This window comes from Hetaerina americana, unplaced genomic scaffold (assembly GCF_022747635.1).
Source record: "Hetaerina americana unplaced genomic scaffold, ioHetAmer1.1.p SCAF_37, whole genome shotgun sequence".
Classification (NCBI taxonomy): Eukaryota; Metazoa; Arthropoda; class Insecta; order Odonata; family Calopterygidae; genus Hetaerina; species Hetaerina americana.
In genome coordinates, this window is record NW_027286952.1 from 1,946,214 (window position 1) to 1,965,845 (window position 19,632).

At 38.7% G+C, this 19,632-nt stretch overlaps 1 protein-coding gene across 1 annotated transcript; it reads right to left on the reverse strand.

Moving 5' to 3' along the window:
- Positions 1 to 1,029: 1,029 nt before the first annotated feature.
- Positions 1,030 to 19,632, reverse strand: LOC139691496 (dynein axonemal heavy chain 7-like). The gene is made up of 16 exons (XM_071589346.1): positions 19,602 to 19,632; positions 16,651 to 16,786; positions 15,322 to 15,456; positions 13,232 to 13,425; positions 12,244 to 12,436; positions 10,802 to 10,961; positions 10,529 to 10,734; positions 9,586 to 9,726; positions 8,489 to 8,613; positions 8,204 to 8,355; positions 7,468 to 7,602; positions 3,661 to 3,882; positions 3,221 to 3,403; positions 1,919 to 2,197; positions 1,593 to 1,829; positions 1,030 to 1,062 (listed from the first exon to the last, which is right to left on the reverse strand). Exons 1-16 carry the CDS (start codon positions 19,630 to 19,632, stop codon positions 1,030 to 1,032), a joined length of 2,562 nt encoding a protein of 853 aa, XP_071445447.1.

Here is a 19,632-nt window from a genome sequence, read left to right on the forward strand (position 1 = left end):
TCGTTGACAGTAGTTTATCAAAGAGTTCCAATTCATGCTCCAGAACAGAATCCATCCAAGAGCCATCTCCGAAATGCTCCTCTCTCACATGGCCATTTGCTTCAAATCCAGCCGACACCTGTTCATAGGCATCATACATGCATATTCAATAGAACAGAATGGGCTGCATCACTGAGACATGACTCTAAGCCAGTTCTTAAAGAATTTTATGGGCTGGGCATATCGTCAGAATCTCAGCAGAAACATCGAAGAAAAGGAAAAATTCAACACAGTAGCTGAGTAGAGAATGGCAACACAAAAATTGAGTTCTAGGTTGTTGTGACTTATGTGGATGGTGGAAAAGAGCCAAAATTTGCTATTTGATAATAAAAAAAATTAAGATAGCAATATAACGTTAATGCAGGATTTTAGTTAATTGATAAATGAATAAAATACAAATTCTATTCTTTCCATAAGTTTTAAATTAACTTTGTTAATTCAAGAATGAGACCACCCAGAATGAAGAGTTGTGAACACTAGGTCACAGCTGGGGGCTCCTGATTGTGGAGAGAGGGAGAGTAAGCGGCCACTCTAACGATGCCACCCACCTCCAATGAAATGCTTTCCACCAAGTCTAAGAGAGACCCACTGAACCTCTCATGCTCATGTGGATCTGGTTTCAGCAGCGCAAGTGCAAGCTTTGCGCAGATCACCTTGGATTCCCTCTTCACCCTCATTATGTCAGCATTTTCATGAAGTCCAAACGTCTCTGGTCCAAACGTCTCCGGCAAATCCTAGCCATCAAATTGAAGCACAATCGAGAGTCACATTGAATTTCCGCTCAAAAACAAGAAAGGTGCGCACAACAAAACCTTTATTTTGATGAGTGTAAATGCATCCATTTTGGCATTAAAATAAAACCTCTGACAATTTAAATCACCACATAATGAACTCTTGTCATGGTCCCAGTCTTGTAACATATGCGCACTGCATACAAAAACACTTCCTTCGAGTTAACCTCTTTAATACACAACCTCCATATTGAAAAGTCTAAGAGTGGATAATGACATAAAAGTCACCTTCCTACAATGACATTTATTCAGGAACAATCATTAATATTCACCCTCCTTGGACCACATCTGTGTGGTATTGTCACTGCAACAAGACAATAAAATGGAAAAAGCAGGACTGCAATTTCCCTTTTCTCGGAATCACTAAGCCCGTGGCTTTCAATGGAAGCCAATTCTTATTAATCTCTCAAGTCATTAGAAAATCCTATTTGGCTGAAGAGATGACCACTTTCAGTGTGAATGGTCAGTAATCACCTCTTGAAAACAGCCGATTGAGAGAATTGACCATATATGTTCACCAATCATTCCATCAGATATTTCCATTGCATGATTGTAAAAAAAAGTTCACTCAAATGACTAATCGATCACCAGTCAACAACCTCACATTTATTTATTTATGATGCTATTCTGTTGGTCGGGCATAGTACATTATTATAAGTTGCACATAAAATAGAATTAGAACCATAAAAATGCAAACTTAAATGAAATACAGCAGTCAATCATCCTCCTACTCAGATGACCACTCTTTTCACACAGCATTACCTGGATGAAAGTTATGTAATCACCATAGCTTCCACCAACAGGCAAATGGAACGGTGGACCAGTCTTGGTGAGACTCGGATAGTACTCATTCTCAATGTTGGGATGGATCAAGTCAGAGAGAATAGTGGCCAGTGTTAGGCGGTCAAGGTCATCGGTCACTCTGCCTCCGTAGTTGCACTCACCAATCAGATAGCGTATAGAGTCATACGGAGTTTCATCACATCCAGAGAGTAGAACCTAAAAGGAGAATATGAACCCTTGAAATGAATGTGGATGTGTTGAAATATGGGGAATGCACATTTTAATGCAAAAGAATATGCACTCACTTCCATTTGCTTCAGGGAAATATGCAGGTCAGATTCACCGAAATCGTAAGCCTCATTCCACCCAATGGGACCAAATTTACCTCTCTCAATAATGAGTGCGTGGAAGAAGCACAGTGAGAACATGTACCTCCGCAGAATGGAATCTTTGTCACGATAGTTGGCATAAAAGGAGGACTCTGCGATGGGCCCAGTGGTGAACGATTGGAGGAGGTTTCTCTTGAGCCCACTCGGGGCCTCCTTGACCAGCTTGACGCTCCTCTGCACAATTGACTGAGGGAACTGGAATAACAACAGACCTATGTATACAACCACACATACGCACAGCCAAACTAGTCCACTTATCAGTTCGAGGTTGAAAGGGAATACGTATGGGGCAAATGGTATACGCATGAATTATTTATTTTAAATGTGCATAGAATCACTGCTAACATTTGACAGTAAATTTCAATTATTCAAGTTTGCCCATGTTTCATCTTTTTTTTTATCAGTAATCAAAAAAAGTGGACTGCATGCCACTTAAAGAGATAATGGCCAATTTATTTTTCAATCAACATAAGTGTGCATGGCATAGCACAAAACCACAATGAGCGAAGAGTGGATAAACCACGGGAACACAATAAAACATTAGGTGAATGTTTTTTGCCCCCATCTTTTGCACTCATATGTCCATTAGCAGGTGACTCAGCTAAAGCTAATGTCATGTGGTTATTTCCAGCAGTTGCTTTGAATTCTCAAGGTTTCTTTGAACTGAAAAAACTCTCACATAGGGGAAATCTATATTTTACATAAAGTAATTTGGAAACTTATAAATTTTTTCCTTTGAATTTTGTGCTGCTAATTATCTTGCATGTAACTAGGGAAAGAGCATTAAAATATATTGTTTGATCAAAGTTTTGGCAATCATTTTGAACAACTCTGAGCAGGAATTGCTCAAAATTTACGTTCCAAAAGTTACAAAATTTCATTGTACTCATTCACTATTTTTCAAAAACACCAGAAAAAATGCGATCGATTGGAGGAAGTTTCTCCATGAGCATTTGAAGTAAAATTTCTTAAATATTTGCTGCGTGAATTAAAACTTTTTAATTTATTTCATCAAATCGACCTTTTTGAAAAATCAAATCAAGAAAGATTATAATTTACATAAACACTGAAATTATCATGCAATTACTCAAAATATTATGAAAAGTTTATTTTGATCTTTGTCTGACTGACAGTTCTAATTGTCACCACAAATCCACCTCTGTGACAAAATCAACAGCAACCCAATGGGACTGAAATTGCCATAGCGCAAGTCCTCACCACTTGACAAGGGAGGCTTGTGAGCCATAAGCGGAAGCCATCCTCAATGGCGCTGTCACCAGGGATGGAGCACACAATGTCCTCAAGAGTGGCCATCCAGGGGCCGGCTAAATGCACATTCTCCAAGCACACCCATTGCCCCTTGAGCTGTGCATCACGCAATGCCAACTCAACCAGGTGACCCTGCACACCAAGAGAAATCACCATTACTACTGCAGTCAAATAAATCCCATGCATAAACTAAAATGCATCTCCGGGGCCCAGCAATGCGCAGTTTTCCGAGATCAATCCCAATAATTGGGAGGTTTTTGCTAGGAAGACAGTTTCCACTAAACGTAAAATTTTCAACAAAAGATTAAATTCAAAATTTCCTTTCATTCTGCATTAAAATAGGCACCTTAATCTCGTCAATGTTGCACACAAAATTGTAACATCATCACCTGTCCAAAACCAATAGGAACTGTTTGCAGTTCAGCGTGAATGTCTTGGGATGAAGCAAAATCAATAATGTCCAGCAATGGATTGACTCCATGAGACAGAATCATCAGCAGAGGTGTCGTTTTCTTTGACAGGGCAAAAGATTCCAAAATATTAAATCCTGGTGCAGACAAATAACGTGGACCAAGTTGACTTTTGATGAATTCTTCAACTGCACTTTTCACCTAGAAAAGATAGTGGGAAGTAGCACATATAAAAGTGAATATTGATAGAATAAAGAGTCCCATTTAATCATTTTAGTGAATAAATTGTATTACAAGCTATTAGAAACAGACATAATACAATGAAATCATATTCCAAAACTAGGCAACAGTAAACACTTTTTCCTCTCTGGGCACCTGTGGTAGTCCATGTCCCCCTGGAATTTCAATAAAACACCCTTTTCTTATCACCAGGTTCACCAGGACTGGAAACTATTTTTAATCGCCTATTTCCAGGGTAATGCAAGCCGCAAATGTCTAAGCCACTTGAGGGCCTGATCAGTAGTGGTTTGTTATTCCAGTGTTAACTGTCAATGCATGATTTGTGCTACATGATGAGGAGATTCAAACAAGTACCATGTTTGTTAATTCTTTCAATATACATCCCTAGTTACAACTTAAGTTGATTAGTTTTTTATGAAGAAAGCAGGTAGCCATGCAGGTGATGAATTCATAAATAATCATTTAAATATCTGATGAAAGGAATGGGGAAAATGTTTTATAGGATTGCATGGGCATTCAATCTAATTTACCTGCACTCATCACAAAAAATATGTGAGTGTTGAGGAAGCAACACTCTTGTGAGTCAAGTGTACAAGGTCTGCTCAATGAATATGCCAACTGAGGCTATAAAAACTTTATTTTGAACAATGAAGTTTTTGTGGCCTTTTATTTGCAAAATGGCTTTTTAGTTTACTCGTGGTTTCTTGCTTTATTGTGCCTGCATCTTCCCAGTGATGTCCCCTCATCACATTTTTGCGTTTTGAGAATAGGAAAAAGTTGTAGGGGGTGAGATCTGGAGAATAAGGAGGATGATAATGGATGGAAATTGAATTTTTTTGCAAGAAACTGACTAACAATCAATGCTGAATGTGCAGGGGCATTGTCATGGTGAAGGGTCCATCCATCATGTTCGCTTAAAACAGTGTTCACTGTTGATTTTCTTAAATTCAGTTCATCAGCTATCACTCGGGCAATTTTTCAATGATCAGCAAGGACAAGGGACTACACATGATCAATGTTGTCGTCAATGCAGGTGGTTGAAGGTCGTCCCGGCCTTGCATCATCATCTGTGGCATCTTGTTGGCCATCTTTAAAAAAGCCTAATCCACCTGAAAACAGATGTTTTCTACTAGATGATTGGTGGAGGTAGGGAGTGGCCTAGCACTGGTGGAGGGAAGTGGAAGGATCTCCAGACAACCTATGTGATTCATTCTGAGTATGGTGCTAGTGTTTTTCTACTGTTCAGCAAAGTTTTCACTCCATCTCCCTTTATTCGGCCTGCCAAAATCTCCCTTTATATAATGGAAACAGGGAAAGATTTCAAAATCTAAAACTATCTGTGACATTCATTAATTAGTGGGACAATATGCACACACTTCATACCATGTGGAACATTTCAGAATATTCCCAGATAGCCACAGACATTTTTTAGACACATGAACAAAACTTTTCCCCAGCTTTCTAGCATTCCACGTTCTCATAATTATTAATGGTGTATGCACTTCCATTATTTTTATTCTGTGCAGCCACGTAAGGGATATAAGAGGGGATATTATGGGTAGTTTTGGGAGAAGAGTGATGAATTTAGTCCAAACAACATATACTTGTAGTTTAGTTGGATTCAATAGAATTTTGGGTTCAAATTTCCTAGAGAGATTTAGTCATTCAATAGAGGTTCAGCAAGGGATCATTACTGTAGGAAGTGAAAAGTGGAATTTTAAGGGTGGGAAGTCTATGCCTTCAGGGAAAAAAGGCTTGAATTAGGAAAGATAAGTTTTGGCGAAGGAAAGCTGGTTAGAGCAGCAGAGGTGTTACTGGGCAGGAATGAAAATCAACGGGGAGTGAATTCATAAGAGGGCACCTTATCAGTGGGTGCTGATGTTCTATCAGAGGCAAAACTTAAGGGCACTAAGGGGGTTGTGTAGTGGCTTGGTGCATCTCTCGGGTAAATGCCAATAATTGAATGTTGACATACTGTAAATCTTAGTCGAAAAGAGGTTATTCTTGGGAAGGGCATGATATTGGTTTTTTTGTGTAACGGGGTGAAAGGGGAGGCTTGGAAGTGAGAGGACAGTGTGAGGAGCAGAAAGAGGGATTGTACGGACGTTTAGAACAGAAGATGCTGGGCACCCAGGAGGTATTGGGGGAAAAGGGCAGAAGTGCTCTGGAAGCAAATTATAAGCTAGTATTGAAAAAAAATGTATGGAATGAGAAATGAAGCGAGTAGGAGAAAACTTAAGAGAGTGTTTCTACGACTGTTAGATAAGAAGAAGCCATTCTAACAAGGATGGACCAAAGCCACAGCTTGTAGTGATTTTCAGGACTTTTGATAGGAATGAGATATTAAAACTTAACTGAAGACTTAATGCAGTAGATGAATCAGGAAGGGAGAGCAGAACAGAGCTAGGGAATCAGTTAATGATGATACGTGTTTTAGAGGAGAGAGGCATCAATAATACAAACTTGTTTAGGGGTGTCGTGTAGTGGTACCTCGAGCAAGGGAATGCCACAACTGAATATTTGAAGGGGTCGGTGGAGAAACTGAATGAGGAGCACAGGTACCAGAGTCTAGGACAGGTTCTAGTCGGCAGTCAAATAACATAACTAAGCTCTGCATGGGATGAGCACTTGTCATTGAGAGAATTAATGTATTTATTATGCAGAGGCCATTGCAACAGTGATAGTAACACAATTACACTTTTGACGTCCCTATTGGATATAAGGACAGTAATTCCATTATTGAGTGAAAACCTTTCTTGTCTGCCCAGAAGGTTTTACACTTGTCTTGAAATGGAAGGAACTCTTTCTTGATAAGCCACAATCATAGTTGTTGCTCAAAGTTGAAAATATTTCATCTGGAATGCTGTAGAAGGAGACCATTAAAAATCAGTCCTGTGTGATTTTAGCGTCTCAGAAGAAAGCTGTCTAAACCAGGGTAAGCTTTTTATGGCAAAACCAAGAGGAAGGGAGTTAGGGGGTAATATGACAATAGACCATTCCATGCTTTCACAAGACCGACAGGAGATGGATAGATGTCAAAAACCCAATCCTTGTTCCCTTTCTGTGTAGAAATCTCAAGGGAAGAAAACCAACTTTGTTTCATACATTGAATGGAAGTAGAGTAATAAGGGAGAAAGGGAACTTGCAATGATAGTGGCAGTGAAGAGATTTCCAATGCAAGGCAGCTGTACATTGGGGAAATCTCCACCAGTCCTCCAAACATTTCCCCCTTTGCTGTTCTCAGCTGACGGAGGGGAAGGGAATGCAATGTAGCACAAAACTAATTGAAACAGACATCATAAAGCAGTGTGTCCTGCATTAGAAGAGAGTGGCGAGGTGAGCTTGATGGCCCAAATGGGTAGGGCAGGCGAAATAGAAACAAAGCACTACCATTTTAGCCTAGGGACACTAACCAATAAGATTGAAGATACTGACATGGCCATCCTTGGTAGTTTGGCTTATGATAGTCATTCTTGTTCACAGGATGACTTATTTGGTGAAACACATACAAATGTTTCACTCTTTTATCATTCAAATGTATTTTACCCCAGCGTCCCCCTCAGCCACTCTTTGGTCACGATTGGAGGCCTCTTCCTTGGAGATGGGGTTGAGTGGGCTCTCCTTAGAGGCCAGCATCCTCCGACCATTGCACTTCATGGCCATTTGCTCCTTGGCATGGAGCTTCAAATGTGCATCACAATTTACCAGGGGAGCCAGGGGAAATACGCTTTGAATATGTTCCTCCTAAGTTGGACTGGTATGCATTTGGAGAGCCATAATATGCAGGAATTGGGTCAATTCATTTTAAAAGCTGCTTGTCTCTTGGGGGTCGGGCACATGAAGCTGCTTCATTGAAGTGTTAGCAAAACGTGAGTGGAGACTCCAAGTGGTACAGCTTTTAGTGAAGTGTGGCTCATGGTGTCTGCTTGGATCATTGAAAAGGGAAGGAAAGGATTTTTCCAAGTTGAGTCACTCCACATTGGTTCTAACTTTTCTGGTACGCTCACTATTGTGGAGTAACTACATTTGATTCTAGTATTTTTTTATTTACCTCAGAGTATTTTTTTCACTCAGTCATTGAATTTAGAAGCCCAAGACAGCTCAACAACTAAGAGTATTTATCAATCACAAGTTATTGGCAGCAAAAAGGAGACAATGGTTTCTATTGAACATGATGAATTAAATATTAGAGAGAGACCTAGGTATTTGGGATCCCAGGGCTTAATTCAGTGGGAGGGCGTAACATTGAGCAAAATCATTTTCCTCTAAGATCTGAACTCACTTTGTCTGGACGCAGGGCCCTGAAAAGCAGCAACTTCTGGAAATGATTTAGCCTCTTCTCCCATGGTGAGGGAAGTGTCTTTACCTGGGGCTCATGCGACAGATATATTTCTTCCCACAAGGTCTTATTTGCTTTAAATCTGGATAAAAATCCTGAAAAATATAAAATTTAAACGTCAGTACTTAAATTCAATATAAGTACGTAAATGATGGAGTCACTTATTTTCACGTGATCATAGTTTCTCATATCATCGGACACCTTTGAAGCAAGACAGGTTGCACAAACGCAAAATGTTCCTCCATGACTCATCAGCGAGCCAATCTTTGGCTGGGTTGCTGGCCAAGAATCCCAAGTACGTTCCCCCGGTCGCCAGGAACTCCAATTCCTCTGGTGTGATTACATGCATAGATCTGGAAATGAAAACACCATGAATATGCCATGCATAAATAGAGAGAGATGAGCAAGCAATACGAACTAACTGTGGCTAATATGAAAGGATTGGAAACAAGTGAGCAAAATGTGGAAATTAAAAAGTGCACAGTGGATTCTGGTGTTTGATTGATCTTTCCATTTTGGGTTTCTTTGCTCTTTTTTAAGTAATGGATCTTCACAAAAGTATGAAAATAAGTAACCTCCGAAATCTAAGGAGTGATTCTAAATAAATTTACTAGAAATAAATAAAATGGGGTTTATGTAGCAATAGGCTTACCAGGAATTACTATTTATTAGAATAAAAATTTCTCCAAAGAATATCAATCTCGCACATTATCTTTAGAGAGATAGCCATACTGTGACAATGAGCATAAAGATCTATTGGATTGATTGAAAACAGTATTGCAAATTAAATAAGCCCCAATTTAATCTCAAATTTGATAAAAGGCAAGAAAGGTTAATTTTGAAGCCACCCACATTTTAGAGTAAGTATCCAACCTAGACCACAATATCATCACTAAACGCTTCCATCACTAGCAGCAAGAATATTGGATCTGCAAAACGAACTTAAACAATTTCCAGCCAAAAAATGTAGTTTAACTTTTAAGAACATGGAATTATCTATGATTCAAAGGGCACAATAAAATTGATTGATATTCAAAGTCACGAAGGATAATGTGAAATTGGCAAGGGCACTTCTTGCACCTCTAGTTATTTTGATTTGAGCTTCATTCATCACACATTTAAATAATAGTACTTTTATTTCATCCATTAACACGTAAAAGATTATGAAATTCCAATCCCTAAATCATTTTATAATGGTTTTAATGGACAGAAATGTTTTCAAAAACAAAACAGGAGTAAAAAAAAACAAAACAATAAATAACAAGCAGGGATAGCTTCATAGACATGCCCCATACTAGTCGCATAAAGTTAACGCTCACACTCACCTAGCCAAGCTCAAGGCTAGTAGAAATGAAAACAAAAGTTTATCTTCCTGGAGTATTGAGCGGCAAACAGCAGAATAAAATGTGAATGTGAAATTCTCTGAGAGTCTTTCCAATGACACCAGTTTGACACTTTCTTGGATGCTGAAAAATTCAAATCATTGTCAGGAAACGCAAAATTCTGAAGACACCAACGCAGCACTAATTTTTAAAGAAAAGGGGGCAACACTTGATATTAGCTTACAATATGCAAATGGATGATGACCATTGTTCATACATGACCTCTCCTGTTTCTGAAACTCTCAGGGAGGAATGTGTTGGGAATATTTGAGGGAGAAGAGCAGATACTGCAGGTACTTTGAGAATCCTGTGTTTGTCGTAGTTGTATTTTGATTTTTAAAGTGCTCTGAACACTGAAGTCATATCACAACATGAACTGATTCTACAAAAATCAGTAACAATGAATAAGAGTTCAAACAAACCTCACATTTCCTTGGTGGGGTCCTAGCTACTACCTTGTTATTTCAATCATAACTTTTCTAGCTAGCTAATAGGCATTTATTTTTGCATTATTTTTCCTAAATCTCCCAGCAGCAAGTACCTTCTTCTTAAGCGCAGAGGAGAAATTGAATTTTTAATTGACAATCCATTTTGCCTAACATTTTAATGTACAAATAAAATGGCACCAAGATTTTAACAATCAAATGCAGAGCTGTAAGAATGTTTTTGAAGTTCATTTATTTAAAACCTGGCTGTTTTAAAGTTCAATTTTTTTCTGCTGCATGAGTTTGGAAATAATGAGGTTTTACTAATTTCGTCACTGCCCTGTTTATATCTGTTGTATTCTTAAGTAAACACAGAAGTCTCCTACAATTCTTCATTTAAGCATGCGTGCTCATTTTGATATTTCAGAGCACACAAATAATTACATTTTCCCATGACATACCTGGATAAAATTGATGACCTGAACACATTAACGAACCACTCCAATGAAAAGTGGTACATAGGATTAACACTTGGCATATCATCTAATGAGAAATACACCTTTGAAGCATGATCAGCTAAATTCTTATAACAGCTTCGTTCCATGTCTATATCCATTTTGGTCAACTCATGCTTTTTCAGTTCAGCCAATAATTCAGTTGATAAGACCTGAAGAAGGAACATAATTCTTAATCATAAGATCATAAGTAATTTAACAATATGTGATGCTCATTACCTTTGCGGAATCTAGGCCAGAAACAGCAGACTCACTATCCAGAATATTCCCAGTTACCGAGGACAGAATGCTCAAAACATCATCCTCAACCTTCTTTATTCGCTTCCTATTTTCATCCATTGTAGATATCAGAAGCATCCACTCCTCCTCTACTTGAGGCCTGTCAAATGAAACATAAAATCTATGAATGAAAATGTCTAATTAAAATGTAGGCATGGAAAGAAAAAATGCAGCTTTGTTGATTACACTTAAAGTTTTTACTTCATGGCCTACTCCAATACACAGTACCATCATCAGGTACTTCTTTGAGCTTTACCCTTTGGTCGTAGGGTTGATTTTGAATGCCAGTCAATGCTGTTTCCAATTCTATATATTTTAAACTTTCTATTTAGTAATTTATTTCTGGAGAAAACTGCTCCAGTTTGTCCTTGTTCTATACGGAACCATGTGCTTGTAATGTAATGAACAAGAAAAATGCATGAACTAAAATTTTACATGTGTGGATGCAATCTGATTCAAAATTTCCTATTTCAGTATTCAATATTAAGTCCTAATGACTTTTAAGCACTTAAATGTTTCATATAATTGATGACCACTCAAGTCTCCAATTACCAACTGACGTGTGTGAAATGGCATGTGGACCATAATTTGGCATGAGTGCATACTCATACCCTCTCATTCCATGGTATCAGTGAGTGCAAGTGATGGGGATTCCACATTCTTGCCCACCGCCCATTCTGTTCCACTCTACCTCCAAAAAAAACATAATTACCAGAAAGTATTGAACACCTACCTACACAAAATATTGAAAGCTTCATGAATTGCACTAAATATTTGAATTATATTGCAGGAATTATATTATATTGAGAATCGTGAAGAAATAATTTCTATTCTTCTATTCAGTACATGATCCGATGCATGGAGCAATCCTAACACTGATAGTAAGTTATTGGAAAACCTATTGAATAGTATGCAATAATCAAAATATAAAAGAATTCCCACTCCAGTTTACCCTTGTGTCCCTGCCAGAAAGGATATCATGGATTAGAAGTTTATTAAGCATTTACCACATGCCAAAAAATTCTGAAGTTACGTTAATCCTACCAAAGTTTGAGGGAAAAGGTGGGGCCGAGCAATGAAATGCATGAGGAGGCCAAAAGGCGTATTGCTGGCTGTTATCTCACTTAGGCTTTGGCAAGGGATTAGATCCTAATCTTGTGCTGCTTTTTGCACATCACCACTGCTGGGTCAAATTCTGGCCAGAGTCTGCTGATGATACAACTAAAGGGGAGGGGAGAGCAGCCGGAAGAGGTCATCAGACCAGCAACCTGAAGGAAACACCAAGAAGTCTCATATATATCACACCTCCCAACAGCAATCCTGTAATTGGAGGTTGGAGAATGCCCGGACGGCCAAGCACTTGGAGGAAATAATACACTCACTTGGTCATGCTCACGGCAACGCTGAGCAACTGATCCTCCAGCCCTTCTTTGGACACGGAGAAATTAATGATTGTGAACATGGCATACACATCAGAATTAAATTGAGGCTCACTTATACCACTTGTAATGTACAAGCGGAAATTTTTATGGTAGCAAATATTCTTGGATCCAATGTTGATAAACCAACGACCTCCTGGAAATGAGCAGCATAATAAATGGCTTGAATGAATTGAAAAATGATTCAGCACCAGTACATGAACACACCATACCACTTTCAAAAATATCCTGCTTGATTAAAGGATGGAGGGACGGGTGAATATTTCCACGGAAATTTTCAACTAGAATTGGAACACCTTGAATAATGCCTGCTTCAATTGAGGATAGTAAGTTTGGATCTTGCATTTTGGTTATATTTAAACTATTTTTGCTTTCCATATTTTTAATCCATTTGATAGCAAGACACTGAGGATCAATCATCAGACAGAACCTAGAACAAAATATTTTAAAAATAAAAAAGAAATTCATTCCCATTAATATAGTGACTCATGATGATTTGCACTGCTACCTTAGAACATGGTAAGCAGTTTTGTTAATTCAATAAGAAAAACTGCAATTTTTTTGTTGTCACCTTATTTTGGTAGCTATAATGTCCAATTTCAATCAAGATATGTACAAAATTAATACCACCACCACAGTAGTCAACCCAGAAGTTTATTTGAGAGCTGAGGGTAGAGCTACTGCATATTAAGCACAATAAAGCACATGAAATTTATATATAGATGGTGCAAGCATCCAGATTATATAAATTTGGGGAATGTAAATTCAAAGTTCACTCATAAATTTGAGATTTTATACTGTTGACAATATTGTTGTTCTATTTACTAAATTTCTTACTCCATTACAATATTACCAATTAAAATAACTCCACTCACTTTAACTCTGAGTATATATGCATTACTTAACCTGAAAATTATGAGAAATATCTGACTGAGGGAGAGAGACCTGTTAGAATTTCTGATGATCACAGCATTATCAATAGAGTGAGGATCCTTGGGCAAACCCAATGTCAACCACTCTTGAATCTTCAGAGTATCACCCATGGTGCGGTGAAACATGTAGCCTTTGGAGAAAGGTATTTTCTTCTCCTTTAACAGTCTTTTCCAATATGCGAGACATCCATTCCTGTTCAAAACAAATATAAGGCCTGAGGAGACATGATTGATTCTCTACACATACAGGTATGTTTATAGAATCCTCTGCAATTCACTTATACTATTATAACTGGTGCTACAACATTAACACGTGGGTAATTTAAAAAGTTCTCGGAATGGAAGAGAAATAAATGACTTACCTCAGTGAAACTTTTTTTTTTTCATTTCAGTCTTCCTCTACATTAATGCATTTGTTCCAGCAGTGCTCCAAATTCTTGATTCGACCTCGAAAATTAGACTCCTTCTGACCTGCTAAATACCCGTCTGCTTAGGCTTTTAGTTCTTTGTTCAATGATAATCTATGTCCACCAAGAAAATGCTGCGGTTGAGGAAGAGATGGAAATCTGATGAAGCCAAATCATGCAAACAAGGCGAGTGTGACAACAATTTGTATCTTAGTTAATGCATTCTTGCCATGGCAACAATACTTGTGTGTGGGCATGCATTGTCTTGAAAGATGACTTTCTTCCTTCCGAAAGACGGCCTTTTTCTCATGTATCTATTGCTGCAGTTGGTTCAGGAGATTGGTGTAGTATTGTCCAGTAACTGTTCGACCAGTGGGAAGGTAATCTATCAGCAGAATCCCTTGTGCATCCCTGAACTGAAATTCGAAGTCATCACCTTTCCAGCCGAAGGTATTATTTATACTTTCTTTGATGGTGGTGAATCAACATGTTTCCACTGCTATGACAGCTGTTTTCTCTCTGAGGTATACAGGGTCGCACCCAAAAGTGGTAGGACTGATTTTCTCTGGCGCGAACGGAGCGGTGGAGGGGGGTCTGCCTGGCAGGGTAAGGTGGAGGGGGCTCTTAGCAACAGACCGACACCAACCTCAGTCACCTGCGGGCTGTCGTTGAGTGAGGACACCGTTTTTAGTGAAGCAATTTTTTTGTCCGCGTCGAAAAACAAAATGAATCTGAATTTAGACCAACGTTATTCCGTGAAGTTTTGTGCGAAACTCGGGAAGACGGTAACTGAGACCCTCGATATGATCAAGCAGGCTTATGGGGACACTGTCTTAAGCCGTTCCACAGTATTTGAGTGGCACAAGTTGTTTGAAGAGGGTAGGGAGCTCGTTGAAGACGACCATCGCTCCGGACGGCCGTCGACGGCAAGAACCGACACGAATGTGGACAGAGTGAGGACACTGCTGAACACAGACCGACGCTTAACCAGTGAAGAAACTGCAGACCAGTTGGGTCTGTCTGCATCCAACGCATTATTTCACAGGATTTGGCCATGCGCAAGGTGTGTGCCAAGATGGTGCCGAAAATTCTGCCATGGCGTGCTCGTCGTCAGACAGCTCCTGGCCAAATACGGCGTTGCCACGTTGCCGCACCCGCCCTATCCTCCCGATCTGGCACCACCGGACTTCTTCTTCTTCCTCCAGATGAAAAGACAGCTCAAGGGACGCCGTTTTGACTCGATAAAGGCCGTTTAAGAGGCTTCGACGAGGGTCATCAACGGCATCCCCAAAGAAAATTTCCAGCGGGCGTATGGGGAATGGGAGTAACGTTATACTAAGTGTGTAGCAGCTCAATGAGCATACTTTGAAGATTATTAAGTCGATGTAAGTATATCGTCAATAAAATTCTTGTAAAAAAATCAGTCCTACCACTTTTGGGTGCGACCCTGTAGTAGTTAACCCAAGTTTCATCTGTGGTCACAAACTGGTGCAGTAAATCTTTTTGGTTGCTCTTAAAATGGGTCAAACATTGTTTGGAAATTTTCCATTCTGATTTGTTTTTGATCCTGCATCAAGAATCGCAGCACCCATGTGGCAGATAATTTTCTCATATCCGATTCCACCATTAAAATGTGATATGCCCGTTAAGATGACATCCCTACAGCTTCAGTGATTTCTTGCACTTTCAGTTGATGATCCTCCTTGACCATTCTATGCACTTTTGCAATAATTTGTGGGGCAGTGGCACATTTTGGTGGAGCCCTATGCGGATCATCATCCAAGCTATCTCGAACAAGCATAAATTCATTTGTCCACCTGGAAACAGTTGAATATGAAGGAGCAGAGTCCCCAGGGTGTTCTGAGTGTCGGTATGAATTTCCTTTGCTTTTATACCTTTCTTTAGAAAGTATTTAATCACAGCTTGACTCTAAATTTTCCATCTTGACAAGTCGCTATGCAGGAAAAACCGTGGAGAGGTGCATGCACCACAGGTCTCTTCCCAGAGCCCTGATTCGCTAAATGTTTACTCAAAGGAATACCTATTAAAATGATGGAAACTTGCTGACATCTGTTGTTGATTCCAAGAACCTTTCAAACTACCCTCGCATGTTCAGACAATCTCTAGGGACTTTGTTGATATTATATATTCTTTAGGCTTGGCTCATGCACATGTGAGCTCAACTGGAGTCACTGGCTACTCCTCAACTCTTTTAGATGCTGTTATGACTAATATGAATGCAAAATGTAAGTTCTAAAGTAATCAGATCCCATATTTCTAATCATTATTCTGCTGTAACACTTTTCTACTCGCCAACCATTTACAACCCAAAAGAATTAACCACAGGACTTTTATTGAAATAAACAAGGAAACACAGTTCAATGCATAAACATGGAACACCTAGAACAGCCAGTCTGCTCAGAGTAAACAGTTTGAATGTAACAAATATGGAGGTTTGTGACATGGAAAGAGGATTTCAACTTGACATGCGCACAATATATTTGCATAAGAAATTAAATTCACTCAGAGCAATTGTTCTAGAGTAGCTTTTTCCCAAAGCTCTGGGTTGGTTCATACATTCTCCATTTTTCTCTGCTCCTTGTTAATTTCTAGGATATTTACAGTTTGGCTAGCTGCAAGACACCCTGAAATTCATCTAATCTCAATTATCCTTGAGTTTTCACCACACATCCGACTTTTCTAAAAAAAATAGGCTTAATTTGGCCTGCTCTTTCAAAACAAAAGTTTAGTAAGCTGTTGTTTTAATATTGCCAAAAACTTTGGCAACTTCCCCTGATGAAAGATCCTGCAGATTTTGATTGATGCTAACTGTTAAGTATTCTGAATTCCACTATTGTATAACATAGCTAACAATAGTAATGTAACATAGGAACAAAACCAACTTTACGACTCTTTTCAACAAGTAATTTACAATAATGTTGACTAAAGCATCATCTTCATGGAGGACAAAAAGGGAGTTGAGAGGAAAAGAATAATTGGTGCATACACACCTGAGAGACTGTTCGCAGGGAGAGAGGTATGCGATGAATGCAGATGACAGCAAGATGTCACCTAATACATTTTCAATCAGGGTCTCAAGAGTCTTGAGAGAAAGCAGCCATTGTTCTTCCTCACCAGTCAACCCTCCTGCAAAGCATCAGGAAACAAGTCAATTTCATTGGGAATAAATAAAAGAAATCTTACATCTAAATGCCTGAACATCAAAAAGTTGAACTAGTAAACACGTGGATTCCATGCACCACAATTCTTGCACTACCTGGAAGGGAAACTGTTAATTTTTTTTAAATTAAGTTTTATTTCACCTCATCAATATCCTTCAATATGCACCAAATAAGTAGCATATGTATATTTTCTCCTTGTCACAGGTCACCAGGGGCTGCATATTAGTGGTAAAGGCAATGAAGATTCCACACCAGCAACGTTTTAGTTGCAACTTTGGTTGGAGCAGATGCAAAGCCATGAATTAAAAATTACCCACATTTGGAATAGAATAGTTTGAGGCATTGCCTTGTGGAAGCGATTCATATCGGTAAAGAAATATTCAGTTATTCCACACATATTTTATTAAACATCACCTAGGTTTCAACTTACCAAGTCATCATCAGGTAAAGTACAGAGGACACACAGCTTTATGTAGTAGACTGATAAGAGGAGGGGGGAGAGGTGTTTGTGAAGTGGGAGGAGGGGAAAGAGAAGGGAAACTGGTGAGTGTGTGGGAATGGGGGTAGGGGTAGAGGGCGGTTGGGTAGGGCGTCAGGGGGGAGAACGGCTGTGGAACAGAGGGAGGACCAGGAGGGGGGAATGGGAGGAATAAGTTTGGTCATTAACTAACATACCCTTATGATGACTCTTTGAAATTTCCAACCATTCCAAGGCATCTTATCTTAAGCCTTTTTTCTCTAAATGTAGAATTTTAGAGGCAAAGTCACCGGAGCAGTTATTTTCTCTAAGGTGCTGGGCAAAATTGGAAGAAAGATTTCCATTTTTAAAACAAGCGTAATGCTCTTTTGCACGATCACTGAATTTCCTCCCGGTTTGCCCAAATGCAGAACACTCAGAACACAATTTATAAACTCCACTCCTTTCCATTATGGGAATTTGGTCTTTGCAGTTAGATATAAGGTTCCCTAAGTTGGCTCTATTATAGAAGGCAACAATCTCTTCTGTACTTTACCTGATGATGACTTTGTAAGTCGAAACCTAGGTTGTGTTTAATAATATATATGTGGAATAACTAAGTATTTCTTTTCCGATACCCACATTTTCATAATAAATGTATCAAACATGTGCACCTCTTAATTCAGCTGAGAATTTATATATTTATAGTAATAATAATAAAATTATAAAATTAATTTTTGATATACCATAAATACATAGCTTGAATTAACTATTTTGAGAAATTTCAAACCTCCAGCTCAAGAAGGTAGAAGGTAGCATTGCACCAGGCAACCACATGCTTCTCCCAACTGTGGGAGACACAATAGCAAGAGAAAGAGACCACCTCCAGATTTCAGTGCCGCAGTGTGCAAAAGGTGGCTTATTAAAGGGTTGCATGATGCAACTCAGTTATAAAATATGTTTCCCAAGCAAGGCCTTACACAACTGCAGGTGAAAATAATTGTCATGTGTTGTCCAATATTCCATTTGCACATTTAAAATTATGAATAGGCTACTGTTGCATGATACAATGCATATACACTGCTTATAATAACATATAATTAATGCGCTGTTTATTACACTCATGATGGAAGAGACAAACAAAAATTAGTAGGTTCCATAGTTTTTATTGAATACCACAAGTTTCGTCAAAGAGTTGACATATTCAGCTACAGAATACAATAAGTTTTACATTTTTATACCCACTTAGGATGTAGGGCTGTTGTGGGTGGCCATGTGCCCAGTTTTTCATCATCTCAAGCCGCTCAATAATATCCATTCTTCGAAGCTTGACTTCAGAGAATGGAGGGTTCCAGGGATAGAATTTCTCACGCCTCCCTTCCCACAAACGTTTGACAAAATGTGAATGCAAAATGTTGGCCATAGTGAAACCTCATTTGTGTTTCTCACTTCTTAAATTATAATATCTTCCTGCTTGTCTTATTTCATGGTATTGTTATCTTTACATTTTTACTTCTTTCTCATCTCAGTTTATTATTTAACTCTTTATTCTTTCTTCTACGTAATTCAGTATTTATATTCTTCCAGTTCTTTTTCTCATCTATCTTTCTAATCATCTCATCCATAATCCATAGTTTCCTTGTCCTCTTCCTATTGACAGTTTTGTTTCTGGCTTTTGATATCCCTTTTTTGATATATTCCCATTTTTCCTCCATAGTACTTGAATCCTTTTCCCTCACTCATGGGCCTTTTCTCTAGAGCCCGCTGATACTTCTTCCTTGCCATTCCTGTTAATGCATGCAAATTCCATTTCCTAACCTTCCTTCCCTGCCTCATCTTCTTGAAACGGATACTAAACTTCATAGCAACTAACTAATAACTAATTACTAACAACTGGCGACATTTAATATGATTGTACCATTTTTCAAAATGAATAAAGTATTATTATTATTATTATTATTATGGTCTGAGTCTGCATTTGCTCCTGGGAAACTGTGTGGATTAATTATGATGTTCCTAAAACTGTGCCTACCTATAGCATAGCATATATTCTACCTGATATCTTCCTGATTCCAAATGCACACTTACACGTTTTATGATGTCTGAACTATGCATTCATTATCATTAAACCCTCTGTCCCGTAGAACTCTATTACTTTTGCCCATGGGCATTTCTCATTTCTAAACCGTATTTCCCTGTCTCACTACCATCTCTTCCTTTGCCTACTGTCGCATTTCCAGTCCCCATTCACAATCAAATGTTTCCCTCCAGGAACACCTGTGATCATACAAGTATCATCTAACAGGATCATACACCCAATCACCTTCTTCCTCCCTATCACTGCCTGGTGGCAT